Source organism: Petromyzon marinus, chromosome 60, assembly GCF_048934315.1.
Source record: "Petromyzon marinus isolate PM22_M1 ecotype Great Lakes invasive population chromosome 60, UKy_Petmar_22M1.pri1.0, whole genome shotgun sequence".
Lineage (NCBI taxonomy): Eukaryota > Metazoa > Chordata > Hyperoartia > Petromyzontiformes > Petromyzontidae > Petromyzon > Petromyzon marinus.
Genome location: NC_133726.1, coordinates 6719500 through 6747027, shown reverse-complemented (window position 1 = coordinate 6747027; position 27528 = coordinate 6719500). Strand labels below are relative to the sequence as shown.

At 52.8% G+C, this 27528-nt stretch overlaps 1 protein-coding gene across 1 annotated transcript in view; it reads left to right on the top strand.

Moving 5' to 3' along the window:
• LOC116955616 (metabotropic glutamate receptor 1-like) overlaps nt 1-26072 on the top strand; it is a 129424-nt gene extending 103352 nt beyond the window's left edge. Inside the window, exons 6-12 of the mRNA XM_032976775.2 lie at nt 435-561; nt 1120-1508; nt 7980-8054; nt 9994-10119; nt 11144-11526; nt 13323-13572; nt 15119-26072. Coding sequence (XP_032832666.2) covers nt 435-561; nt 1120-1508; nt 7980-8054; nt 9994-10119; nt 11144-11526; nt 13323-13572; nt 15119-16156 — 2388 coding nt within the window. The 3' untranslated portion in view covers nt 16157-26072. The remainder of the gene's footprint in view (nt 1-434; nt 562-1119; nt 1509-7979; nt 8055-9993; nt 10120-11143; nt 11527-13322; nt 13573-15118) is intronic.
• Nucleotides 26073-27528: the final 1456 nt, after the last annotated feature.

Below are 27528 nucleotides of genomic sequence, written 5' to 3'. Positions count from 1 at the left end.
TCAACACTGCCCATAGACTCAACACTGCCCCATAGACTCAACACTGCCCCATAGACTCACCACTTCCTCAGACTCAACACTGATCCATAGCCTCAACACTTTCCCATAGACTCAACACTGCTCCATAGACTCAACACTGCCCATAGACTCAGTACTGCTCCATAGACTAAACACTGCCCCATAGATTCAACACTGACGATTATCTGAACCGGTCCTGGACCTCTCTTAGTCTCAAATCAGTACCTGGTGTGGTGTGCAAAAGTCGCTATTAGGGAGACAAAGGCGGCCGGGCGTGGTGTTGGCCACCAACCCCCTCGTGTGCCGTGCCGGCCTTCGAAGGTGCTCGCTAACAGCACTTGCCCCAACATTCTGTTGATGCTCAACGGGGTATCTTTGCCTTTGTGTGCTTTTCGGTCGGCGGCTCCGACCGCCAGGTGATCCGGAAGGGCGAGCTGAGCTGCTGCTGGGTGTGCACGCCGTGCAAGGACAACGAGATCGTGCAGGACGACTTCACCTGCTTGGCGTGCCGCCAGGGCTCCTGGCCGGACCACGACCTCAAAGGTTGCACAATCACGTGGTGCTGCTGCTGATGATGATGATGATGTTGACGATGCTGCTGATGATGATGCTGCTGCTGCTGCTGACGATGATGCTGACGATGCTGCTGCTGATAATGATGATGCTGTTGATGATGCTGACGATGCTGGTGATGATGATGATGCTGTTGATTATGCTGACGATGCTGCTGATGATGCTGCTGCTGCTGCTGCTGACGATGATGCTGACGGTGCTGTTTCTGATAATTATGATGCTGTTGATGATGCTGACGATGCTGCTGATGATGATGATGCTGTTGATGATGATAATGATGCTGCTGATGATGGTGCTGCTGCTGACGATGATGCTGACAATGCTGCTGCTGCTGCTGATGATGCTGCTGCTGCTGCTGTTGATGATGCTGCACGTGACCCTGCTGATGATGACGCTTGCTCATGCTGATGATGCTGCTGGTGCTGCTTATGATCCTGCTGTACCGCGCCGAGCCCTCTTACTCATCTCCCCACCCCGCCGCCACCCACGCCCTCTCTGGACCCGCGTTACTCCGCTGCTTCCCGGCAGGCTGCGTGGAGATCCCCGTCTACTACCTGCAGTGGGGCGACGCGGAGGCATTGGCGGCGGTGGCTTTCGCGTGCGCGGGCCTCCTCGCCACGGCCTTCGTGGCGCTCGTCTTCGTGGCGTTCCGCGACACGCCCGTCGTCAAGTCGTCGAGCCGCGAGCTGTGCCTCATGGTGTTGGCGGGCGCCGGCCTCGGCTACGCGTGCACCTTCGCGCTCGTGTCGCGCCCGACGCGCGCCGGCTGCTACGTGCAGCGCATCGCCGTGGGGCTCGCCTCCTCGGCCATGTACTCGGCGCTCGTCACCAAGACGAACCGCATCGCGCGCATCCTCGCCGGCAGCAAGAAGAAGATCTGCACGCGCAAGCCGCGCTTCATGAGCGCCTGTGCACAGGTGAGAGGCCCGCTCCGGCCCGCCCTCTCGCCCGATGTCGTTGACTGGACGTGGTCGAGATTCGAACTCGGCTGACCGTGCGGTCGTAAGCGCGGTCGCAGTGGCGTGTGTCCGGATGTTGCTCGCTCTCTCGCCCGCCGACGTTGGACGTGGCTGGGAATGGAACTCAGGTGGCCGCGCGTTCGGATGCAGTAGTGGCGCGTCCGGATATCGCTCGCCGCTGACACCAGGCCAACCGCCCAGCCACCAACTCGATCGCCCAACTGCCCGTCCACCCAAACATCCACCCATAAAATAAGTGTACAATCACTCGCTATTGTATTTCCTGAGCCCGGTGCCGCACCGAGCCGACTGCAAAACAAAAGAGACAATCAGACAATCCTTCCCGTCTCTGTCCTTCTAACATACAGAAAAAAGAATGAAAGTTTTTTTTTTATTTTGACACGTCCTATATGACCCACGTGGAGTGCACAGTATCAGCAGCATTGGTTTAACGCAAGCACAACGGCTGGACCGGTTTCGACATTCAATGTCTCATCGGCAGAGTCAGGCTCGCCCGGACCAATTTAAAAACAAACTATTTAAACTATCTATTTTTTTGTTTTACCAGGTATGGAAGGCCCAATGAGCTCTATAGCTCTTTTGATCAGAAGCGACCGGGTCACAAATGATAACTCGACGAAGTGGTTTATCACGTGCAAATGTATAGCAGCCAAATAATCTAAACGCACGTTCATTCTAAATGTGCGAGGGAAAACAGGGCGATCCTCAGAAACATCCACGCGACCACGCGGAGAGAGACGCGTAAACTCCAAATATACGGCAGGCGTCAGGGTCGGGATCGAAGCCACGACCTCCTGCATACCAGGCGAGGGAGTTAACATCTCACCACCGATTCTGGTGAGCTGCCAGATATTGAAGCTCTAGGCTTCCCACAACCAGTGCTCCCTAACAGCACTTTGCCCTGCACAGCGTACATTATTCAATGAGAGAGGCCACAGCATTGTTAAGTGGAAGCACAGATTCTGTATATAATCCCTCCATTTTCATCGAAGGGTATCTGCCCCTCATAATTGCCGTCAGCAAATGCGCGATAATGAACCGCTTTTCGGTGACAGTTCCATTTCATTTTGTGAATCTGGGATATTTGTTTTTCGTCCTCTCTTGAGCTCCCGGTTGGATAATTAGTCGCGTAATGGACTGAAACATCAACGCGCATCTTTGGCGTACCGTGCGCAATGAGAGGCACTTGAATTATAATTACTCGATACTTTTTTACAACGTTTTTTTTCATAAGCAGACCGTATTTTTATTAATTTGTTACGACAATTTTATTGTTATTTTTTTTTGAATATTACGAAAAAAAGTGTATTTTTATATTACGCACAAACATCGCCGATTTTCATCATTCACTCTCGAGAAAATTTGGAACCAGTGCCTGAAAGTTTCGGCCGGCGGCCCAGCAGGCCCTGCGGTTTCACATCCTGGTGGCTTCAAGGAGTTGTAGCAACAACAACAACAACAGCAGCAGTAGCAACAACAACAGCAGGAGCAACAACAGCAGCAGCAACAACAGCAGCAGCAACAACAACAGCAGTAGCAACAACAACAGCAGTAGCAACAACAGCAACAACAACAGAAACAACAACAGCAACAACAGCAACAACAGCAACAGCAGTAGCAACAACAACAGCAGCAACAACAACAGCAACAACAGTAGCAACAAAAACAACAACAGCAGCAACAACAACATCAACAATAACAACAGCAACAACAACAGCAACAGCAGTAGCAACAACAACAGCAGCAACAACAACATCAACAGCAACAACAGCAAGAGCAGTAGCAACAACAGCAGCAACAACAAAATCAACAACAACAACAGCAACAACAACAGCAGCAGCAACAACAGCAGCAGCAACAATAGCAACAACAGGCGGTAGAAGCGGGTGCAGAGATCGCCAACCGCCCTTGGTTCGGAACACGTAATTATCGAAGTCCTATCAAGTTGGAACTTGAAAAGGACGTTCAAGAGGTGCGTGAGCATAAATTAAAGATATATGAGAAGTCTCGAGACTGTATGTAGGTTGCATGTATGTTGTATGTATGTTGTATGTATGTTGTACAGTGAGGGAAAAAAAGTATTTGATCCCCTGCTGATTTGTACGTTTGCCCACTGACAAAGAAATGATCAGTCTATAATTTTACTGGTAGGTTTATTTGAACAATGAGAGACAGAATAACAACAAAAATCCGGAAAAAACGCATGCCAAAAATGTTATAAATTGATTTGCACTTTAATGAGGGGAATAAGTATTTGACCCCCTCTCAATCAGAAAGATTTCTGGCTCCCAGGTGTCTTTATACAGGTAACGAGCTGAGATTAGGAGCACACTCTTAAAGGGAGTGCTCCTAATCTCACCTTGTTACCTGTATAAAAGACACCTGTCCACAGACGCAATCAATCAATCAGATTCCAAACTCTCCACCATGGCCAAGACCAAAGAGCTCTCCAAGGATGTCAGGGACAAGATTGTAGACCTACACAAGGCTGGAATGGGCTACAAGACCATTGCCAAGCAGCTTTGTGAGAAGGTGACAACAGTTGGTGCGATTATTCGCAAATGGAAGAAACACAAAAGAACTGTCAATCTCCCTCGGCCTGGGGCTCCATGCAAGATTTCACCTCGTGGAGTTGCAATGATCATGATAACGGTGAGGAATCAGCCCAGAACTACACGGGAGGATCTTGTCAATGATCTCAAGGCAGCTGGGACCATAGTCACCAAGAAAACAATTGGTAACACACTACGCCGTGAAGGACTGAAATCCTGCAGCGCCCGCAAAGTCCCCCTGCTCAAGAAAGCACATATACATGCCCGTCTGAAGTTTGCCAATGATCATCTGAATGATTCAGAGGACAACTGGGTGAAAGTGTTGTGGTCAGTAGGCGAGTGAATGGGTGAGTTGATGGTTCCGGCAGTCTTTGAGTAGGAGCATGAGGAGTAACATCAAAGCTAGGAAGTGGTGCGATAATGTTTGTGTTTCGAATGAGGAGGTGTTTCTCCGTGAAAAATAGTTTTGTAGATCATCGTATTCCTCCAGTATAAATAAATATCCTGATTCTGATATGTTCCAGACGTCTGCGTTGTTCTACTCTGGACGCGCAGGAACATCAGAGTTCATGGGGATGTGGCTGAGATTTTCGAGGCTTTATTAGATTATTCGTATTCTTTCTATTTTACTAGGTTAAGGCTCACTTGAGCTACCTATCGCTTTTTCAAAGCGACGTGGCCACCACAAATGATAGCTCAACGAAGTAGCTTATCATCGTGTGCAAATGTTTAGCAGCCAATTACTCTAAACGCACGTTGATTTTTAATGTGGAGGGGAAAAACCGGAGGACCCGGCGGGAGAGAGACACCAAAACTCTAAATATTCAGCAGCAGGCATCTTCAGGGTCGGGATCGACCCCACGACCTCCTGCATACCAGGCGAGGTAGTTAACATCTCCTAGCCACCGTGGCGCCCTTGCTCTGCGTGAACCCCCCCCACCCCGCCACACTTTGATTGCGCCTCTCAGGCCTGGGCAATTGAACTCTCTCCCCCGTGCACCGACGCACTCTCTCTCTGTCCTCCTCTCCCCCTCTCTCTCCCTCTCCCCCTCTCTCTCCCCTTCTCTCTCCCTCTCTCTCCCCCTCTCTCTCCCTCTCTCTCTCGTAATTAGAAGCTTCCCGCGGCGGACTGTCGGTTCCGAGACCGCGCGCCACCACCCGATAATTGGCGCTCAACGTGAAAATATGCCACGGCATTGTTCTCCCGAGCGAGGGGGGCACTCGGTGTGCCAGGTGTCACTGCGCTAAATTTAGAGAAAATGTTCAATCACCCCCCAGCCTTGCCCCCCACCTACCATCCTCTCCCACCCACCCACCCACCAAATTATGGCAATTACAAATTGTGCGCACCCTAAGAGTGCCGTGTCAGAGGAGGGCGGAGGAAGTGAAAGGAGAGAGACAGCGGCGGAGATGAGCGATGGAGTGAGACAACCTGCTGGGTGTCTGTGAAAAAGAGCTTCATAGCTCATCGGATTCCTCCGGCATAAATTCGTATTCTGAATCGCCGGGTAGCGTCGTTGTCATCGTCATCATCATCATCATCGTCGTCGACGTTGGTTCGCTGAATCAATTTGATAGCAATTTTTACTTGCGTGCTTAGGTTTTTTGTTTGTTATCAAATTCGCAGAGTCGTCTGCTGCAGCTCCATCGGCTTCGCTGGGGCTCTAAAGGCGCAACGCTGCGATCACAGAACGCGATCCTCGCCGTCAGTGAACCGAGTCATTTGCGTCCCATGCCGTGTGACAGTGCCGATGATCGCCGGCTGAGTAAAATACGCGATTCCCGTACTCTCCTGAATGAGTGCAGAGGTAAAAGCGCAGCCCTGCATTGACTTCCCCGCGCCACTGCTGGCAAGTAGCATCTCCTCTCTCGAGTGTGTAATTGGCCTACTCTTCCACGCCGGCGAGACGTCGTGGAAGAGGTGGGATTGCCCCGCACTTTACCCCAGCCACGCGTGACCTACCGATCGTCGGCTGACCGCTAGCTGGACAGAGGCGGGTGGAAGGGGGTGGGTTTAATGATTCACGAGCCGCAGCCCCCGCTACCCCCTCCCCAATCGTTTCGCCTGCAGCGCCCGGAGATCGAATCGAGCCAGCGACCTCGGGAATGTACATCCATTGTGGCTGAAAATTAACACCGCTGTTGGCAGCCTCCCTTAATTTGCGAAACGTGTACACTGCGGTGTTGGTATTGGCCACTTCTCAGTAGTTCGTAACCTGGGGGTACACGCATGCCCTGGGGGTACGAGATGCCCTTTCTGGGGGGTGGGGGGTGGAGGGTTGTCAGACATGACCAGATTTTTTTTTAAGATGGTAAATCATCGATAAGACCAATTAACAACGAGCACGTAAGTATGCTTTGGTTCTTGCGGTAAAGTCACGTGGATAGAAAGTTAATATATCACGACGTTTCGATCGCAACACAAGCAACCGTCATCAGGTGAGACAAACACAGCAGGAGAACTGCTGACGCAGTTGTTGAGGATCATATTATTATTAATACCGCCACTACGCCGACCGCAGTGTTAATGAGGTCAGCCGCCGCTGGCATCGAACCGCGAACCTCTTGCAAGGAAAGCGGCGAACTCGCTTGCGACTGGGGCCGTGTTACCACCCTCGAGTGTTTGGATGGACACCACCACCACCCACCACCACCCACCACCCACCACCACCACCCACCACCACCCACCACCACCACCCACCACCACCCACCCACCACCCACCACCACCAACACCCCCCACCACCACCACCACCCACCACCACCACCCACCACGACCACCACCACCACCACCCACCACCACCACCCACCACCACCACCCACCACCACCCACCACCACCCACCACCACCCACCACCCACCACCACCCACCACCACCCACCACCACCAACACCCCCCACCACCACTCACCACCACCACCCACCACCACCACTGACATGGAGACCCACAGACTTACAGATAGACCCTTCGACTCATATATATATATACCCATACACTCATATATAGACCCACAGACTTACATATGGACCCATTAACTCATGTATAGACCCACAGACTTACATAGAGACCCACAGACCTAGAGATAGACCTATAAACTCATGTATAGACACAGACTTACAGAGACCCACAGACCTACAGATAGACCCACTAACTCATATATAGACCCACAGACATACATCGAGACCCAGAGGGAGGTTTAATTCCCAGTCGCTGTCGCGCGTTATTGATCGGAGGCGATGACCCTGGTCGCGTGTCTTTGACCCCGGCTCGCTGACCCCTTCCCCCGGGGGGAGCTCAGACCGCCACGGTCAGGCAGGGACATCGTTAAGCAGCTGCGTGCGTGCGTACGTCGATGCGTGCGTGTACGTAGGTGCGTGGGTGTACGTAGGTGCGTGGGTGTACGTAGGCGCGTCCGTGTACGTAGGTGTGTGGGTGTACGTAGGTGCGTGGGTGTACGTAGGTGTGTGGATGTACGTAGGCGCGTGCGCGTACGTAGGTGCGTGCGTGTACGTAGGTGCGTGGGTGTACGTAGGGACGTGCGTGTACGTAGGTGCGTGGGTGCACGTAGGTGCGTGGGTGTACGTAGGGGCGCGGGTGTACGTAGGTGCGTGCGTGTACGTTGGTGCGTGCGTGTACGTAGGAGGGTACGTGTACGTAAGCGCGTGCGTGTGCGTTGGTGCGTGTACGTAGGTGCGTGGGTGCACGTTCGTGTTGCCGCTATGGAGACAAAGGCGGCTGCGCGTGGTGGCTGCCCACCCACCCCCTCGTGCCCGCCTTCACAGGGGCACCTCGCTAATAAGCACTTGCCCCCAAGAGTCTGTTTTGAGGCTATACGGAAGATCTTTGTCTTTGTATGCAGATGGTGATCGCCTCGCTGCTGGTGTGCGTCGAGCTGGGCATCCTGATCGCGCTGGTGGTGGTGGAGACGCCGCAGGTGAATAGACGCACGCACAAAGGCAAAGACCCCCCGTATAGCCTCAACAAACTGTTGGGGCAAGTGGCGTTAGCGCGTAGCGCATATGAAGGCGAGGGGGTGGGCGGCCAGCACCACGCCCGGTCGCTTTTGCTTCCATATAGTGGCGATTTTTACGCAGCGCGTCAGGAACTCATTTGATCCTGAGTCGATCTAGGAGAGGCTCAGGACCAGTTCTGATAATTGTCACTGGTGATGGCCATGAGCGGGAATCGAACTCGGGTCGCCGGGTTCGAGGCTGAGCGCGCTAAATACTGCACTACCGCTCCCCGTGCGTCACACACACACACACACACGTGCGTCACACACACACGTGCGTCACACACACACACACATGCGCGCACACACTCACACACACACGTGCGTATCACACACACACACACGTGCGTCTCACACACACACACACGTGCGTCACACACACACAACATACGCGCGCACACACTCACACGTGCGCACACACACACGCACACAAAGACAAAGATCCCCCGTATAGCCTTAACATACTGTAGGGGCAAGTGCTGTTAGCGAGCACCTATGAAGGCCGGAACGGTACACGAGGAGGTGGGTGGCCAGCACCACGCCCGACCGCCTTTGTATCTCCAGTGGCGATGTTTACACACCGCACCAGGTACTCATTTCAGGCTGAATCGACCTAGGGGGAGGCCCAGGACCGGTTCAGATCATCGTCACTGGGTGTTGGCCGTGAGCGGGAATCGAACCCGGGTGGCCAGGTTCATAGCGCAGCGCGCTAACCGCTACACTACCGTTCCCCAGACACGTGCGCACACACACACACACGTGCCCACACACACACGTGCGTCACACACACACACACGTGCGCACACACACACACACACGTGCGTCACACACACACATGCGTCACACACACACGTGCGTCACACACACACGTGCGTCACACACACACACACATGCGCGCGCATACACACACACACGTGCGCACACACACACACACGTGCGCACACACACACACACTTGCGCGCGCACACACGTGCGCGCACACACACGTGCGTCACACACACACACGTGCGTCACACACACACGTGCGCACACACACACACTTGCGCGCACACACACACGGACGCACAAGCCTCCTTCACTCTATTCATCTCATTGTCTTATTGATTACCTGTGTTCGTCTGATTTTCTCATCTTTGTTCGGTTTCTCTTGTTACACGCAGACGATCTATCTCGTTCATTTGTATGAACGAGTGCTGATTATAATTGAGTTAAATACAGCATTTTTAAAAAGCCAATGATTTACACTCAAAAACAAATAAGCAAATCGCGAATTAATGAAAACCGCGGACAAATCATTATCCGTGTGTAAGTGGACTCTGAGACCTGGCACCCTGAGTCTCCGTACCCTGCAACTTAGAATATTTGAACTCAAGACCCGAAGAATCACCGTTCGTCAATCCCTGAGTATCTGAGTCTCGAGACTCAGGATATGAGGACTCAGGCTCCGAGTACTCGAATATTTAAATATGTTGGAAGGCACATTTTAGACTGAGAGGCCATAACCATGTGGGAGCGACTCTGTGTCTGCAAGATTCTGTGTCTGTTTGGCTTTATTACTCTAGGAACAGTATAAGCAAAGTGTTATAATTTGGAGACCCTGGTTAATGTGGGTGTCTCTTAGCCATGTCTACACATTGTCATTTTTGTTTCAATAAAATTCCATGAGTGCCATTGCCCGACACGTCACCTCTTACGTGTTTTTTTTTCTTTTAAGACCACAGCGTTATAGACGAATGTGTTGAGTGTCACGTAGGGAGTGACTCTTCTCCTCCCTCCCTCTCTCCCTCCCTTCTTCCATCCCTCCATCCCTCCATCTCTCCATCCCTCCCTCCATCCCTCCCTGCATCCCCCTCCCCCCCAGGTGGTGTTCGACTACCCGAGCCTGCGCGAGGTGAACCTCATCTGCAACACCTCCAACCTGGCCATGGTGGCCCCTCTCGGCTTCAACGGCCTCCTCATCATGAGCTGCACCTACTACGCCTTCAAGGTGCGCGGGCCACGGTGTAGGGCACGCGCGGGGTGGGGGTCACATGAGAGGATGGGGGAGGGAGGGGGGCATGGGGGGGCGCATCCGCTGTCGTTTCCACCGAGCGGCCGGCGAATCAACCGGCAGTTTCGTGTGTGTGTGTCGTGCGGCCCTCCTCCACCCGACACGGCAAACTGGACCTCCTGCGGTGGTGTCCACTCCTCTATGGTGTTCCCCGCATTCCTGAAATCGCCTCTTGATGCTGATGACGATGATGTCGCTGGGGAGGAGGAGGGGGGGGGGGTTGTTTTTTTTCTTGTTTTACTACCGACGAGAAAAAGTCCCTTCCAAATTGTTCGACGCGCTGTCGTTGGTGATTGCTCTTTCGGAAATGTCATTCCGCTCTGGCGCGCGACTGCAGCGGCAATGTGTTCCGGAGCTAAATGTCAGCCACGACGAGAGGGCGTCAGCAGAGACAGGAAGCTCGGGTAGTTTTGCTGGTTCCTCCTCCTCGATTGAAAGGGAGCGCAGACCACAGTGGGGTTTACTCTGTGGTCCATCGTCCGGATTGCATGGCCACAAACTTTGGCCTTGTCTGTCGTGCATCTCCATGCATCTCCGTGCCTCTCTATGCATCGCTGCGTTTCTCTCTGCGTCTGAGTCTCCTTCTCGCATATGATAGCAATATGGCCCATGAGAGGGCCTTCAGCGGGGAGAGAGAGACAGAGAGAGTTCGTGTCTTCTTGCTTCTTTCGGTAAAGTCACGTAGAAGGGAAATAATAAAATAATAAAAAATAAAACATAATAAAATTAAATATTATTTTATTTTATAAAAATAAAACATAAAATAATATTTTATTTTATTATGTTTCATTTTTTATTATTTTATTGTTTCCCTTCTACGTGGTGACTTTACCGAAAGAACCAAGAAGATGAATCCCTGCAGTCACGAAAGCTTTAAATCGAAATTTAGAGTTGGTGTCGTTTTGCTCGTCCCCACCCCCCCCCCCACCTGCCCATCTCCCTCCCTCCCTCCCCCGCTCAGACTCGCAACGTCCCCGAGAACTTCAACGAGGCCAAGTACATCGCCTTCACCATGTACACCACGTGCATCATCTGGCTGGCCTTCGTGCCTATCTACTTCGGCAGCAAGTACAAGATCGTGACCACGTGCCTCTGCGTGAGCCTCAGCTCCACCGTGGTGCTGGGCTGCATGTTCCTGCCCAAGGTCTACATCATCCTGGCCAAGCCCGAGCGCAATGTGCGCAGCGCCTTCACCACGTCGAGCGTCGTGCGCATGCACGTGCGTGACGCCAAAGTGACGAGCCGCTCCTCCAGCCTGCTGGGCCTCTTCTGCCCCCGGCGCAGGTCGACGCCCGCCGAGGAGCCCCCCAAGGCTGGCAGCGCCACCACCACGACGGCGGAGAGGTGGGCGGGCGGTGACGGGCGGGCGGGCGGGCGGGCGGATCGCGTCACGGTCATTTTGCGGTGGGCGGGTCGCGTCTGAAAAATTTCGCTGAGTAGGCTCAGCGGGCACTTGCCTGGTTGAAATAAACCTCGGACAATTTTTGGCCGTTATTGTTTCGTAGTTTAGAGCGCGGGCGGCGTTGCGACCGGTGGTCGGGCCTGCGCGGGTGGCAGAGGACGGCGGAACCCGTCGCCTCCCCACCCACTCACCCATCATATCCGCTCCCGTGACAGAGAGATGTATAAATATACAACGAGACGGAATGTTCTCGGCGGTGGCCTCGCTTCAGAGGGCGGGCGGGCGGGCGGGCTGGGGGAGGCAGCAGAGAGGTTGACGCAAAATTCACCAGGTTCACCGTTAGCGCCGGCTGGTTCGGGGGACACAAGGAGGCTGGTGATTTTTTTGTTTTGCCGGTTAATGATCCTTCTGCAGGGGATCGGTTTCGGATGCCATCGAGGTCAGCCGTGGATGGGAATCGAATCTCAAGCTGCTCTGGGTTCTTAGCACCGTGGATTAACTCCCGTGTACGCCACCAGTCCCCAACATCAACGGGCAATGAACGTGAAAACTTAAGCGTCCATTGATAATGAATTTATAAATTAACACGAATATTTATATGAGACAACGGCGTGGCACGGTTGTCATGGGCGCTGGTGGAAAAAAATAAGCTTTATAGCTCATCGTATTAATTTCTAATGTATAAATAAAAATTCTGAGATTCTGAAATGTGGTCACCCCTTTGTCTCGTGCCCCCGTGCCATCCATGCCCTCTGCCGCCTCGTCTAGTCCGGCGCCTCGGCACCCTACGGCCCTTGGGCCGTAGGGTGCAGCCGCATTCCCAGCACTCTCGTTAGCTACGCCGCTGGTTGTGGAGACTGCTGCTGCTGCTGCTCAACTGCACCATGGGGAGCTGGGGGAGGAAGGGAGCTGGAGAAGGAAGCTGTGGAAGGAAGCTGGGGAAGGAAGGGAGCTGGAGAAGGAAGCTGGGCGAGGGAGCTGTGGAATGAATCTGGGGAAGGGAGGGAGCTGGGTAGGGAAGGAAGCTGTGGAAGGAATCTGGGGAAGGAAGGCAGCTGGGGAAGAAGAGAGCTGTGGAAGAGAGCTGGGAAAGGAAAGGAATTGGGGAATGGAGCTGGAGAAGGAAGATGAGGAAGGGAGCTTGGGAACAGAGGGAGCTGGGGCAGGGACCTGGGGAAGGGAGCTGACGACAAACACCGCGAGTAGCGAACTGGAGTTCATCTCCAGTTCGCCGCCTCTTTTCTCACCTGTCACAGTGACAGGCCATTCCATTCTGCTCTCGCGTACAGCAGCAGCAGCAGAGATAGAGAGTCAGAGACAGAATTGGGAAGAGTGAAAAAGAGATAGGTCAGGAGAGGGGGTGCGGACAACCAAAATAACAAGAAGAGCCATTTCTTTCCGAATTCAGAAAGAAAAAGCAATATTTCAAGAGCCGCGATGCAATTGGTGAATTCGGGACGGCGGTCCTCCATCAACAACGTCACGAAGCAGTCGTTCAAGAGCTGCTCGCGTCTCTGGAGCCGCAAGGTTGCCGAACCCCCCCCCCCCCCCGCCTCGGACTCGAGCCTTCGGTTCCGATCTCGCACAGCCCAGCGTCGTACGATCCTCACGTGTCCATCGTCTTTCTATCCTTGTTCTCCCGCACCGTGCCCCCCCCCGTCCCCCCCACCCCCCTCCACCCCACCCCACCCCCCCGATCCCCTCCCCCCCCCACCCCCCCGGCGCTCCCTGCGTCAAGCTCCAGCGGCAAGTCCAGCTCGTGGGTGCCCGGTGAGGGACGCTCGCGCACGGTCGGAGTCCTGCGGCGCATCTCGGCGCGCGTGCGGACGCGCGACGGCGACGGCGGCGACGGCGGCGGCGGCGGCGGCGGCGGCTCCAAGAACCAGACGGCCGTCATCAAGCCGTTCGCCAAGCCCGCGGCGCTGGAGCTGCGTGGCAGCCTGCGCTTCGCCGAGATCAGCAGCAAGGGGCTGTACAACCTGAGCGAGGTGCCCGGCCGGGGGGGGGGGGGGGAGTGTGCGGGGGGGGGGGGGGGGGCAGAGCCACTCATTGTCACCGTCACCACTGGCGGCGCTAGCAGTAGCACCACCAGCAGTAGCACCACCAGCAGTAGCACCACCAGCAGTAGCAGCAGTAGCATCACCAGCAGTAGCAGCAGTAGCATCACCAGCAGTAGCATCACCAGCAGTAGCACCACCAGCAGTAGCACCACCAGCAGTAGCATCACCACAGTAGCATCACCAACAGTAGCATCACCAGCAGTAGCACCACCAGCAGTAGCATCACCAGCAGTAGCAGCAGTAGCATCACCAGCAGTAGCATCACCAGCAGTAGCACCACCAGCAGTAGCACCACCAGCAGTAGCAGCAGTAGCATCACCAGCAGTAGCACCACCAGCAGTAGCACCACCAGCAGTAGCAGCAGTAGCATCACCAGCAGTAGCACCACCAGCAGTAGCAGCAGTAGCATCACCAGCAGTAGCACCACCAGCAGTAGCATCACCAGCAGTAGCAGCAGTAGCATCACCAGCAGTAGCACCACCAGCAGTAGCACCACCAGCAGTAGCAGCAGTAGCATCACCAGCAGTAGCACCACCAGCAGTAGCACCACCAGCAGTAGCAGCAGTAGCATCACCAGCAGTAGCACCACCAGCAGTAGCACCACCAGCAGTAGCAGCAGTAGCATCACCAGCAGTAGCAGCAGTAGCATCACCAGCAGTAGCATCACCAGCAGTAGCACCACCAGCAGTAGCACCACCAGCAGTAGCAGCAGTAGCATCACCAGCAGTAGCAGCAGTAGCATCACCAGCAGTAGCATCACCAGCAGTAGCACCACCAGCAGTAGCACCACCAGCAGTAGCAGCAGTAGCATCACCAGCAGTAGCATCACCAGCAGTAGCACCACCAGCAGTAGCATCACCACAGTAGCATCACCAACAGTAGCATCACCAACAGTAGCATCACCAACAGTAGCATCACCAACAGTAGCATCACCAACAGTAACATCACCAACAGTAGCATCACCAACAGTAACATCACCACAGTAACATCACCAACAGTAACATCACCAGCAGTAACATCACCAACAGTAGCATCACCAGCAGTAGCATCACCACAGTAACATCACCACAGTAACATCACCACGAGCAGCACCACCTACAGCAGCAGCAACACAAATATTATCATCATTATTATGGCAGTGGCTCTCCCTCGCTTCATGAAGAAGGGCCATTGCCCCAAATGTCGCCTATTATATATTTTTCATCATTCAAGACCACACACCCAAAAACACGGTGTTTGAATGTATTGAACTTGTTGTTTTTGTGTGTGCTTGTGCACCACTCCCAACGCAGCACCACCACCACCACCACCAAATAATGTATTATTATTATCACTAAAACGCTTGTTGCAGATTATTCTGCATCTTATAACAACGCGACGGCAAACTGCTGAAAACGCAGTTGGGTCGGGGAGAAAAGAGTAAGGAAGCGTCGAAACGTTCCGTCCGTCGTTCCGCCGCGCGACCCTCTTGCAGGTGGACGCCGAGGGGACCCCGCGGTGCGGACGCAGTTTCGGCAGCCACCACGACAGCATCGTGGTCCGCCGGCAGGGCAGCTACCAGGGCAGCTACCAGGGCAGCTGCCAGGGCGATGCGGCGGTGGCAGCCGGCAGCAGCCGAGACTGCTCCGAGACGGAGTTGCCGGGCCCCGGAGCGACGCCGGCGATGCCGACCACTTATGCCGAGCTGTCGTTCCCGGCACCCGACGAGTCGTTCTTCGCTCGCCGGGGCATGGTGCAGACGGAGCCGCGTAAACCGGGCCTCGGCAAGGGCGAACGGGGCCCGTCCGTCGCGACCCCCGACCCAGCCGCCGCGGGGCCTCTCAAGGGGAGGCCTCGGATGGCGTTGCCCGACCTGAACCCCGGGCCGGGGCCTTCGGCAGCGTCGCTGCCCGACAGCTACACGGCGTGCCGAAGCCGGCTGCCGCATCCCGGCAAGCTCGCGTCCGTCACGGCGGCGGCCGAGGGCTCGCCGGGCACCGGCGGGCAGGCCGCGCCGGTGCCCGGGCCCTCGCTGGCGGCGCGGGGCCCGCCCGCCATGGCCGCGTCGTCATCGTCGTCGAGGGGCCCGACGACGCCACCATGTCCCCCTCAGGGCGCGGGCCCAGCGGCACGGAGGAACCCCACGCAGCTCTACGGCCGGGCCTACACCGCGCCCGGGGACAACTACTCGACGCGCGGTGGCGGTGGCGGCGGCGCCTCTCACCTCTTTGAAGATTGCCCCGAGTGCGCCCGGGCGGCCGCTGCTGCTGCTGCTGCCGCTAAGTCGTCTTTCGGCGGCAGCGGTGGCAACGGCGGTGGCGGTGGCGGCGGTGGCGGCGGCGATAGCTACACGGCCAACGTTGACCCGGAGCCACCGCTGATCGCTCCGCCGTCCCCGTTCCAGGACTCGATATGCTCGAGCGAGTCACCCACAGGCTCGCCCTTCTCGGAGCATGGCCCCTACTTCGCCTCCCCACCCAGCTACGCCGCGCTCCTCCTCAAGGACTACACGCAGAGCTCCTCGTCGCTGTGACGCCGCCGCCGCCACGTTGTCGCCGTCATTGTCGTCGCTGAGCCGGAGGAGAAGGTGCCGAGGGGCCTCACGCAATGGCACCAAGAGGGCAGGGAGGGCCTCTGGGCGAGTGTGGCAGCAGCAGCGAGGAGGTCAATGCATGGGGAGCTGTGGGCACGTGACCCAGGAAGTGGGAGGAGATGAGAGGAGGGTTGCGTGGCTCAGGGGTGAGACAAGCGCCGCCGAGGCCCTGGATTATAATCGATCCTGGATTGAACCACCCATGAATGAAACGGGTTCTCAGGTTCCGTGAGTTGATGGTCTTCAACCCGGTAACCAACGACTGTTCAGCAGTTTTGTTTTTTAACCAATCACACTTCATATGGCTACATTTCAGGCCTGGGAAGTTTGCGAAATGGGCTCACTGCCAAGCAATTAGCAAAGGCGCGCACCTCCCCGTCTGCGGATAAAACAAAGATCGCCTGACCGGCTGACCTGGAGAACTTGCGTGACATCTAACCATTGCATGGGGTGATGCACCGCTCGCTCTGAGCCATTGTTTTTCAGAACGGGCACTTGGTATCACGCATTGCGCGATGCCCATGGCCGTTGAATTTAAAGGGTGACGAAAAGACGAGCGACCACGGCCTCCAGCGGGGATGTTGGCGCTACCAGCCGTGTGGTGCAGCCACGGGACACATGCCACTCCTCTCGGAGAAGCACGGTTTGCCACCTGTCTTCGTTTGGCAGAAAATTATTTGTAACGGAGATCCGGTACCTGCATTGTATTGTGGAAAAGGTGGCAACCCTACCACTCGCTAAATCGTCTACCCACCCTTTAACCCACGAACCTACCTACCCACTCACCCATCTGCTCTCCTACCCATATACATTATCATCCATCCTCTCACTAGCTCACTCACCCATCCATCCACTCGCCCACCCACCTACCCACACATATACTCACTCACACACTCACTCGTCCACCATCTGACCCGCTCACTCACCCATCCAGCCACCCACTAGGGTTGCCACCTTGTCTGGAGTTGACCTGGACAATCTTGGAATTGGCATCATCTGTATGTACTGTATGTATGTTGAACTTCTTCTTTTGAACCGTACGTAGCCAACCGTGCTAATTGGAGGTGCGGGGGGAAGGACAACAAACTGAAAACAAAAAGCATTTGTAACGAAATAAGTTTTTAATCTAGATTATTTAAAATCCATAGCTGCGGTGGCTTTCGAATATTGGAAAGGAAGAGCGTTCCAGACGGCCACAGAAGCGCATCTGTAAGAGGCACGTATTGCAGTTACTGTCTTTGTTTTCAATGGCTAGCCAAAAGCCACTGCTGCTGCTGCTGCTGCGAGGATGACCATTGGCAGTAATCTGCACTGCTCTCGTAACAAAAACCTTGTCATCGTGATGAAAGGTGGCGAACCCGGCGAGTAGAGAGGCCGCCACAGCGAGACCTTGGGCCAAGTCTCGAGGGGGTCATGAGGGGGTTTCGAGGGGGTTTGCCGCTGAAATACAACACAGTGAGCGCACCAGGGAGGGGGGGGGGGGGGTGTGTCCAGCCACCCGCGAGCACCGTTGTGCTATGTGCCTATCAGTGCTTCCCACCGATGTTTTCTAAAAGGTTGCTCGCACCGGCGAGTGGCGGCGGGGCAACAGGCGACCCCTTCGTCGTCAGCGGGTGCAGCCGCAGTTTCTGCAGGCAAACGGCTCGCCCACCTACCCCTGACTCCCCCCCCCCCCCCCTCTCTCTCTCAGTCCCTAAGTCATTCCTCTCTCCATCTCTTTTGTTGTGCGGTGGCCGTCATCGCCCCGAGGACCGGGTGGAAAATGGGGCTCACATCAACTCTCGTCGGGTGTTTATCGTGTTTTCATTTCCTTCGGCGATTTGTGGCAATGAAGTCGTCGCGGGACACTGGGGCGCAATGCATATCAGGTGCGAACGTCCATGTGAGTTCACCGCAAAGTGAATGGTGAGGGTTTGAGGGCTGGTGAGTGTGAGGAGTGGTTGACGGGGTTGTGGTAGGGTTGCCACCTTGTCCCGGTTTTACCCGAAGGTTCCTAGGAATTGGCGTCGTCCGTTTGCACGTTCAGGGTGCCAGCAGAAATTAATTTGCTACCTAGATCTTGGCATCGCCGTGAGCGCAAACATATATTGTCTGGGTTTGTCTGGGTTTGGTGTCCAGTAGAAAGGTTGAGCGAGGCCTACTGGATAGGGAAAGCCTGTCACGGGGCTGTTACCCTGGAGGCCGTGACCCCAGGGCTGTGACCCCGGGGTCGTGACCCTCAAAGTCCCCGCCCCCCCGTCTGCCCTTTGCCACAAGATGGCCACTGTTTAGGCGTCCACCGTGATGCCTGCGCCACTTAAAATGGCCGCCTTGAGAAGCACGTGATGTATTTATATGAAGGAAAGCAGCGATTGTTTTTTCTTTTGTCCTCTCGAGCTAATCTCTCTCGCTCTTCTATATTTTTCAAATCTTCGAGCACCAAAATGTATTGCACAACCCGCTTCAGCGACGCACCTTTCCGTTGAGTGACCCGAAGTTCCGACACCTTCCTGTTATATTCCAAGGGTGAAATAAAAGGCTGCAGTGAAAGGGTTAGAATGCTTAGTTGATCATTGCTGTGATCGCCATTGCAGTTGCTCTTCCGAGAACGCAAGCCATGAGAATAATGGATTACAGTCGGCCATCGATTAATTATCCAACTCACGATTATCTGGCTTCCAACATTATCCGGCGGTCCAAGGCCGATCATGGCGAAATCGGCAAAACCACCCTAAAGGCAGGAACCGGTCCAGCGATCGGCACCGTGCGCATGACAAAAAAAAGTAGCTACGCTTGATTTCAGTGTCAAATTCTACGCAACCCCTATCATCACCCCATGTAGAGTCTCCAAGATTGTAGTGGTAAGTACGGTACATTGAATATGGTAACTTTTTACAATAGGGTATTTATTTTTGTCTATTTGTACGTTTATGCGTGATAATTTCACATAGCAAACAAATTTAAAACATAAAAAACGTATACACAATGCCTCAAAACATAATGTTATACAAGAATGTGCAAAAAAAAAGCTATTTTAAACAATGTTGTGTTTTTGAAAACCCGGCGCCCCCTTCCCCTTGAAGCCGCCAGATGATCTATAATCTGCTATACATTGATCATTTAAAACGCTAAAACGTTCAACTCGACGTCCCTTCGGCGGTGCCCTTGTTTTTTGTTGCCAGAGGGCTACAAAGCAAATTCGTTTGCGCTTTTGAGTTTACATGGACACCACATTACGCTTTGGCTATCGTTATTATAACGCAATGCTTCGCAAATAACCCATTCTCGCTTCACGCTTATGAATATCATGCATTGTGTGTCTGTGTGATGTAGTTAGAACATGCGTGAGTTAAGTTAATATTATTATTTTTTACTTACTCAGCAATGACATTGCACAGCGGTTAATACAGACCCCCCATCAACCATTTCTTAAGTTTAAAGAGAAAGATGGGCATTTCATAAAGTATATTTAAACACCAGTATTTTAATCGGTACGCCGAAAATCGGGATGGAATGTCAGGTTGGTTTTATCGAAAGTCAGTATTCTGTAGTTGTGTTTTTTTTTCTGCTGCAACTCATAAGATTCCTACGATCGGTCTGTTTGTACATGTGGCTGGTGAATGTTGATCATTAAAGCCCAATAATGTTGACAGCATGCCACAGAACCTTGGGGGGACGAAAAAGTAGGCCCCTATTAATGCGAAGATTGAACACGCCATTTGCAATATAACTCTGATATATTTCCATACGAAGGTGATTTTTTTTTTCCTCACATGAAGGGTCCTGCTTTTGGGGATTTTGGGGCAATTTCTTAATTTGTCAAGGCGTTACAGCGCGGTTATAATCATTCGCACCGTGTCGTTGTGGAGAATATAAGGAATACAATAAATGAGCAAGACAATTCTCCTGCTGAACCAGGAGCCGTATGTGAAAGAACCATTGCCTATGGAACATCGGGCAGCTCGCCAGCATTGGTTCAACCAAGAAGACTGACTCCACTGATGGAATGCCATCATCCCTCTGCATACTCGTGGCAGCGTTAAATCTACACCGACATTTAAGATACACTTAAAAGCCCCTCGTCTCTCTTAAAGGTTCCCACCTCTTTCTTTCAGACCTCATCTTTTATAAAAAAAAAAAAATGGGCTACACCCATTCTACACCCATTTTAAACCTCTTTTTCCCTCCTGATGACGATCGCTTGTGTTGTGATCGAAACGTCGTAGTTTTTCGTATTTTTTTGTTATTTTCCTTGACCCTATCTACATGACTTTACCGAAAACCCCAAAGAATATGAACCCCGCCTCTTCTTAAAAGGCCCACCTCTATCTGAAAGGTCCCCGCCTCTTTCACCTGGCTTTGCAGTGGCAATATGCTGAAGCTTCATACAACAGAGTCGCAGTCCTTTACCTCCGCGAAATATTGTACCGCGTTATAAAATTGCAGTCGCATTATCATGCTAAGGAGACACCGATTGTCGAAACCAGTCCAGAGTTTGGCTTGTGTTGAACCAATGCTGCTGAAAGGATGCGCCCCCAGAAGGCCTCGTGGCTGATGGGAATGTGTAAAATAATGTATTTGTATTATGCGGAAGGACAAGATATGTTTGTTATCTGCTTGCTTATTTTTGCCTCTCCTCCAAGGAGGATGTTACGTCGGAGAGGAAATGAAAGTGTTCCGAGACAAATAAAACTGCGGGCATACGAAGGGTGGTTACACTCACAGGTCCACACACCTTGCAGCCCAGCGTATGGGCAGTCTCGCTGATCTAGCACGATCCAGCAACCTCCTCCTCCTCCTCCGAAGGGCTGACCCACAGGCATGCATTTTACTTTCTTAACACGCAGTTGCTCAGCATACGATTTTAAAACAACAAAAAAGGCCAAGACGTCAAGCGGCCAGCAACAAACAGCACTATCGCAGGAAAGGGGTGTAAACGCGTTGCTTGAATTGAGCAAGATGGTGACGGTGTTATTTGTATTATTATTATAAGAGTTTGGAGAAGAAAGACGATAGGAGGGGGAATTCAACAGCCAATCAGTGCTAGGGAAGAAGCAGAAAGAGAAGTGTAGTGACCTGCAGGGTGGTGCTGGTGCTGGCTCTGCTGGTGGTGGGGAGCGGTAGTGCAACGGATAGCACCCTGCGCTATGAACCCGGCGACCCGAGTTCGATCCCCACTAACGGACCAACGCCAGTGACGATTATCCGAAGGGGGCCTGGGCCTCCCCTTGGTCGACTCAGCCTCAAATGAGTATCTGGTGCGATGCGTAAACATCCCCACTGGGGAGCCAAATGTGGCAGGGCGTGGTGCTAGCTACCCTTCTGTATTGTGAAGACCTTCATGGGTGTTTGCTAACAGCGCTTTCCCCAAGAGTCTGTTAAGGCTATGCGGGGGATCTTTGTGTTTGGTGGTGGTTGAACAGTGTGATGGATCATATTCTTGGTTCTTTCGGTAAAGTCACGTAGAAGGGAAAACAATAAAATAATTAAAATATAAAACAATACAATTCTCACGACGTTTCGACTGCATACGCAAGCGATCTTCATCAGGTGTGAAAACCACAGCAAGAAAAAACAATTCACAGCAAGAACATTTTTTTCAAAAATTTCTTGCTGTGGTTTTCACACCTGATGATGATCGCTTGTGTTGCAGTCGAAACGTCGTGAGAATTTAATTGTTTTATATTTTTATAATGTTATTGTTTCCCCTTCTACGTGACTTTACCGAAAGAGCCAAGAATATGAATCCCCGCAGTCACGAAAGCTTTAAATCAACATTTAGTGTGATGGATCGTTTCGACCCAAATTCCTCAACCTTGAGGAATCAATGAGCGAACTTTGTGGACACATCGACCATGGCAGGAGCGATAGAAGAGCTATAAGGAGGCGACTGGCACGCTGGTGAGCGAGCCACCCATGATGTACCTATGCCGTGAGGTCGATCACCATGCAGACCCCCCTCCCCAGGTGTTGTTCAACCGTACCTGCGCCGGCTTGCCGGGCGTGCGGAGACCGGACGCAGGACGGTTGACGACTGTGAGGATGTTCGTGTCGCCGCGTTCTGTGGATCCGCTTGCCTTTGGCACGTGCTTTCAAGACAGATGGAAAAATGCAACTGATACGTCTTGAATATATTTATATTATATATCAAATTATTGTCTGCCGCCATGGTGGTCTTGCACAGTCAATAGCGTAAGAAAACATGAACATTATTCCGTGTTTTTTTTTTCGTGTCCCTTGAGAACATTTGTTTTCTGTTGCTTGGGCAGAACTGGGAAAGGTCGTCCGGCGCCCGAATAATTCAAATTGAGTTTTGTTCTCCCTTACGGCATTAAACTAAGAAAACAGATTACATTATTTACCGACCTGTAAAATGATTGAAAACAACATATATATAGTTTATATATATAAGAATTACGATTTTCTTCGTACATGAATGTAAAAAAAAAACAGAAAGGATATATTTCGTACTCTCTCCTTGATGGATGCTTTGGTGGATGTATCACGCGAGTTGTCACTCCCAGTTTAGGTCGCTCTTTAACCTTTGCTCCTTTGACCTTTGCTCTTTGACCTTTTGCTCGTGAACGACGAGGGCATCTGGAGTAAAATCCGCACGACGCAACCGCGGGTGCTAAATAGGCAAAGTCAAGTTGCATTAATTCCCCCGACACTGAATGGGCTGTCTGCCTGTCTCTCTCTCTCTCTCTCAGGGGGGCGAGCGGGCGAGCGAGCGAGCAGAGAGCGATCGTTTGGCAAGATGTTTATATAAATACCGTGAGAGGTCGCGTGTGTTTGATGATGATGAAGTTGCTGCTGATGCTGATGCGTGTTCGCGCATTGTGCCCCCCCCCCCAACTCCCTGCCCTGATCCAGGGTCTTTGGGTGATTATCCCTGCCGGAATACATCACGCGTCGTTCGCAGTTGTGAAATCAAATGAACAAAAATAAAAATATATAATGCGTATATAGTTTGGCAACGCTAAACGCTGGTTTAAAAAAAGTGTCGTTCAAAGTTTCGTTGGTGAAGACAAATGTGGCGAATTGTTGGACCGTGTCGCCGTGTTTTATACACGTGATCCATCCATCACATCCATAACGTTACGGTCTCGTCGATTAATTCTCATTATTAAGGTAAATATGTCTTATTTAGACAGTAGTGTCCGCTCGGTCAAAACAACGAGGCCGACACACAACAACTAAGTGGCGGTGACGTCACCACGGCGCTTGTGCCAGGCTAGGTGCACCTTAGGGCCACGTGAAGTGTCGAACGGCTGCTGGCAGGAGGAGGTCACGGGACAGACCCAGGTGCCATGGGTTGACTGACTGAGATGACTGGCCGATGCACCACGTGTCCTCCCCTCCCCCCACCCCCTACTGTGGCAAAACAACTTCCTACCTGCTGGGTGGTGCCGGACGGTAACGCTGTGGTGAGCAGCGCCGTGGGGAAGGGAGGAACAATTTCAATTGGCCATTCCCCTCGTGGCGTTTGTAGCCACCGGAGCTGTCGAAGGGGGCTCTGGACAGATGCGAGGGGCTGGTAACCCCTCCACCTACAACCGATGTACCATTAAACTACGCGAAAAAATTACGCGCACACACACACACACTGCTTATTTTAGTTTTATTGTTAAATGCAGTTGTGCAGCACATTTGCTAGAATGGCACAAAGCGTCAAACGGTCAGCAACAAACAGAACTGCTATCAAATGTGTATCACGTGCAAGATGTTGATTAACGGGTTTCTTTTAATTGAGCGAGGCTATGTATTACCTCCCACGGGCACGGTTGGCTACGCACGGTGCGAAAGAAGTTCAACATTTCAAGAGGTTTTTTTTTTTGGAGAGGTAGCAGAAAAACGATGGGATTGCGATTCCAACGTGGTGCAGTGCGATGGAATAAGCCGAAATAGAGATATGATGTGACCAGCAGTGTGGTGAGTGAGTGTGAGGGTTATTGAATGGGTGAGTGAGTGGGTGGGTTGGGTTGGGTGAGTGTGTGGCTATGACCTGCCTCCAACAACAGCGGAGGGAAGAAGAACAACGGGTGATTAAAATACATCAAGCTGGCACAGTATGGGGCATCTGCCAATCATCTAAAGTCAGCCAACGCATGGCACCTGGGTCTGTCCCGTGACCTGTCAGTGAGCCTTCGACACTTCACGTGGCCTCGAAGTGCACCTGGCCTGGCACAGGCCCCTTGGTCACGTCACTGGCACTTAGTGGCGAATCGCAGGTATCAGTTATTGGCTGTGACCTGTAATACTCTTTGGTTCTATTCGGTAAAGTCACGTAGGTAAAATAAATTAAAATAAACTGAAATGAAATAAAATAAACAATTAAAACACGACGCTTCGGAGGCAAAGCAAGCTTCCGTCTTCAGGTGGGACCAGTCACAGCAAAATCGCTGCACCAAGTGGTGAGGTTCTGGGAACCTCGAGCTTAAATACAGGTTGAGGGGGGGGGGGGGGCATGTAGGGGACTTTAGTGGAGTCCGGAGCTGAGTTAATCCGTCTTTTGTTGTGTAGATGGGTCACTGTGTGTGTGCAATATAATTGGGAAAAAATAGAAGAAAATTAAAGAAGATCGTCGAGGATGTGCTGTACGGGGGCTGTAGAAAAAAGGGAAATAGAAAAGTTCGGAAAGAATATGTTTGGTATACCACTGCTTGAAATTGCTGTTAGAAATTAGTTGACGTTTGGTATGATTTAGAAAGACGTTTTACGAAAGCTTCAAATCTAGAATGTGACCTGTAATGTTTGTGGCGGTTGAACACTGTGGAGATGGGATGCAACCGTCAGTGTGTGGTGGAGGAATCAATGAGTGGGGTTCACGGGAATAGTAACCATGGCAGTAGCGATAGATGCGTGAGTGAGTGGGTGAATGATTGAGTGGGTGAGTGAGCGACTGCCCAAATGGGCGAGTGAGTGAGGGTGTGAGCGGTAGTGTCGGGGTTAGTGCGCTGCGCTACGAACCTGGCAACCCGAGCTCCATTCCCGCTCACGGCCAAAACCCATGGTGATTATCTGAATAGGTTCTGGGCCTCCCTTAGGTTGACTCAGCCTCGAATGAGTACGTGGTGCGATGTGTAAACATCGCCATTGGGGAGACAAAAGCGATCGGGCTTGGTGCCATCCACCCCCTCGTGTGCTCGCTAACCGTCTGTTTATGCTATAGGGCGGATATTTGTCTTTCTGAGTGTGTGAATTAACAGGTGAGTGAGCGTGTGAATGAGTAAGTGTGTCAGTCCGAGTGTGTTGTTGTGACCAGATCTGGACACATTCCCATCAGTGGGCTCCTCCGGCAACGGAGGCAGCACTGGCTGGGTCACGTGGCCACCGCTTCTGTTTGGCCGCTTAGGGGAGGGCCAAACGGGCGCGGCACGGGCTGGAGAAGAGATGGAGCTGATGTGGCACAGAGAGATGTGGAACTGAGTGGACTTGCCGAAGACTGGTGATTCGTGAAATATGCAATTGGGCAGTTTGAGGCAGTCCAAAGACAACAGCGGAGAGCAGAGGAGCGACGCTCACAACAACGAGTGGAGCACGGGGAGTTGGATCAGGCACAGTTGGTGCATCTGCCAGTCATCGAAGTCAATCAACCTATGGCACCTGGGTCTGTCCCGTGGTCTCCTGCCAGCGAGCCTTTGACAGCTCACGTGGCCTCGGAGTGCACCTGGCCTGGCACAAGCGCCGTGGTGACTTTGTTGTTGGTGTTGTTGGTGGTGGTGGTGTTGGTGGTGGTGTTGGTGGTGGTGTTGGTGGTGGTGTTGGTGGTGGTGGGCTTGCTGATCAGGTGTTTAACGTTTCAGCCGCGAGGCTCGAACCTGCTGTCAAACTGCAAGGATTAAAACAATAAACAATACCTTTCTGGACACCGCGATTCCTGACTTGGGAATTAATGACTCTTTTCTTCAGGAGGGTCCTGCTTCTGCCGCTACATTGGATTTTTTTTATTCGTGAGATGGTTTTCAGACAATTAACGACGAGTTGGGGTTTAGCATACACGCAGTGCGGGAGGACACCGGAGAGCCCGGAGAGAGCCCAGGCCGTTGCGCGAGGGGGCAACGCTCTATCCCCGTACATATCGAGACGGAGGGTAGCGTGTTCTCTCTCTCTCTTTCCACGTGGTCGTCGTGTGGATTTGTTCTCGTCCACATTTAGAATCAACACGCGTTTCGATGATTTTGGCTGCGAATATAAATTCTCACGTGATGCTGATGATGGTGATGATGATATCGGCCACTGCGACGAGCTATCACGTGTGGCCAGGTTTCTCGGTGGGGCTTCATCTGATAAAAACTAAAAAAATAGTTTAGTTTAGATATCTACTGAAAAAAAAACATAAATTACTCTGTTGGGATCACAAGGCAGCACCACTTCTCTCCAGCGAAAGAAATTGGCAGGGCCCTCCAGTGGGAAAAAAAAATTGCCATTGGACTCTTGGGTAAACTAAAAACTAGGGTAACAACAACAATCATTTTACTTTAATGTCCTTAGGCAAATATCAATAACATAACAGTGTTCAAGAGGGGCAATATGGGGAAATTGCTCCCCCCCCCCTGCCCCCGCCACCCCCCCCATGCCCCCCCCTCCATACCCTCCCCCCCATGCCCACCCTCATACCCCCCCATGCCACCACCCCCATGCACGCTCGCCCCATCTCCATGCCCCCCGCTCCCCCATGCACACCCCCCTATTACCCCCACCCCTCCCCCACATTAGATGCGTCCCTGGCAAGGCTTTACGGTCGAGGCAGTCGGCATCAGCCACACAAACAAATATAGAACCAAGCCACCCCCCTCCCTCCCTCCCTCCAGCCCGCCCGCCCGCTCAGCCGCCAAATTAGTCGGGTGAGAAAGACGCCCCATTACGCCTCGCTTCGTTATCCAATTGGCTTCTATCTCGGCCGGCCGCTAATTGACCCCGGGTTTCATTTTTCCGCGCGCGAGCCTCGGCATGTGCGATGCGTAAAACGTCGTCGCCGCTGTCGCCGCCGCCGGGGAAACAAAGGCGGCCGGGCGTGATGCTGGCCACCTTGCCCCCCCCCCCTCCCCCCCACCGGCCTTCGTAGGTGCGACTCGCAGGAACAGCACTTGCCCCAACGCGTCTGTTGAGGCTATGCGGGGGATCTTTGTCTCTGTTTCCGAGGCTCGGCAGCTTCATTGCGAGAGGCTGTCGAGGCAGCCTGTTGCTCCGTCCTGACCACGAACGTGAACGTTGATCCCCGTCGAATTACAATACAAGGAGGTTTAAACCAGACCGAATTAAACGTGGGTCTCTTTATATCTCAATATATATACATACGCATGTCAAATGCTAAGGCGTTTAATCCCGTG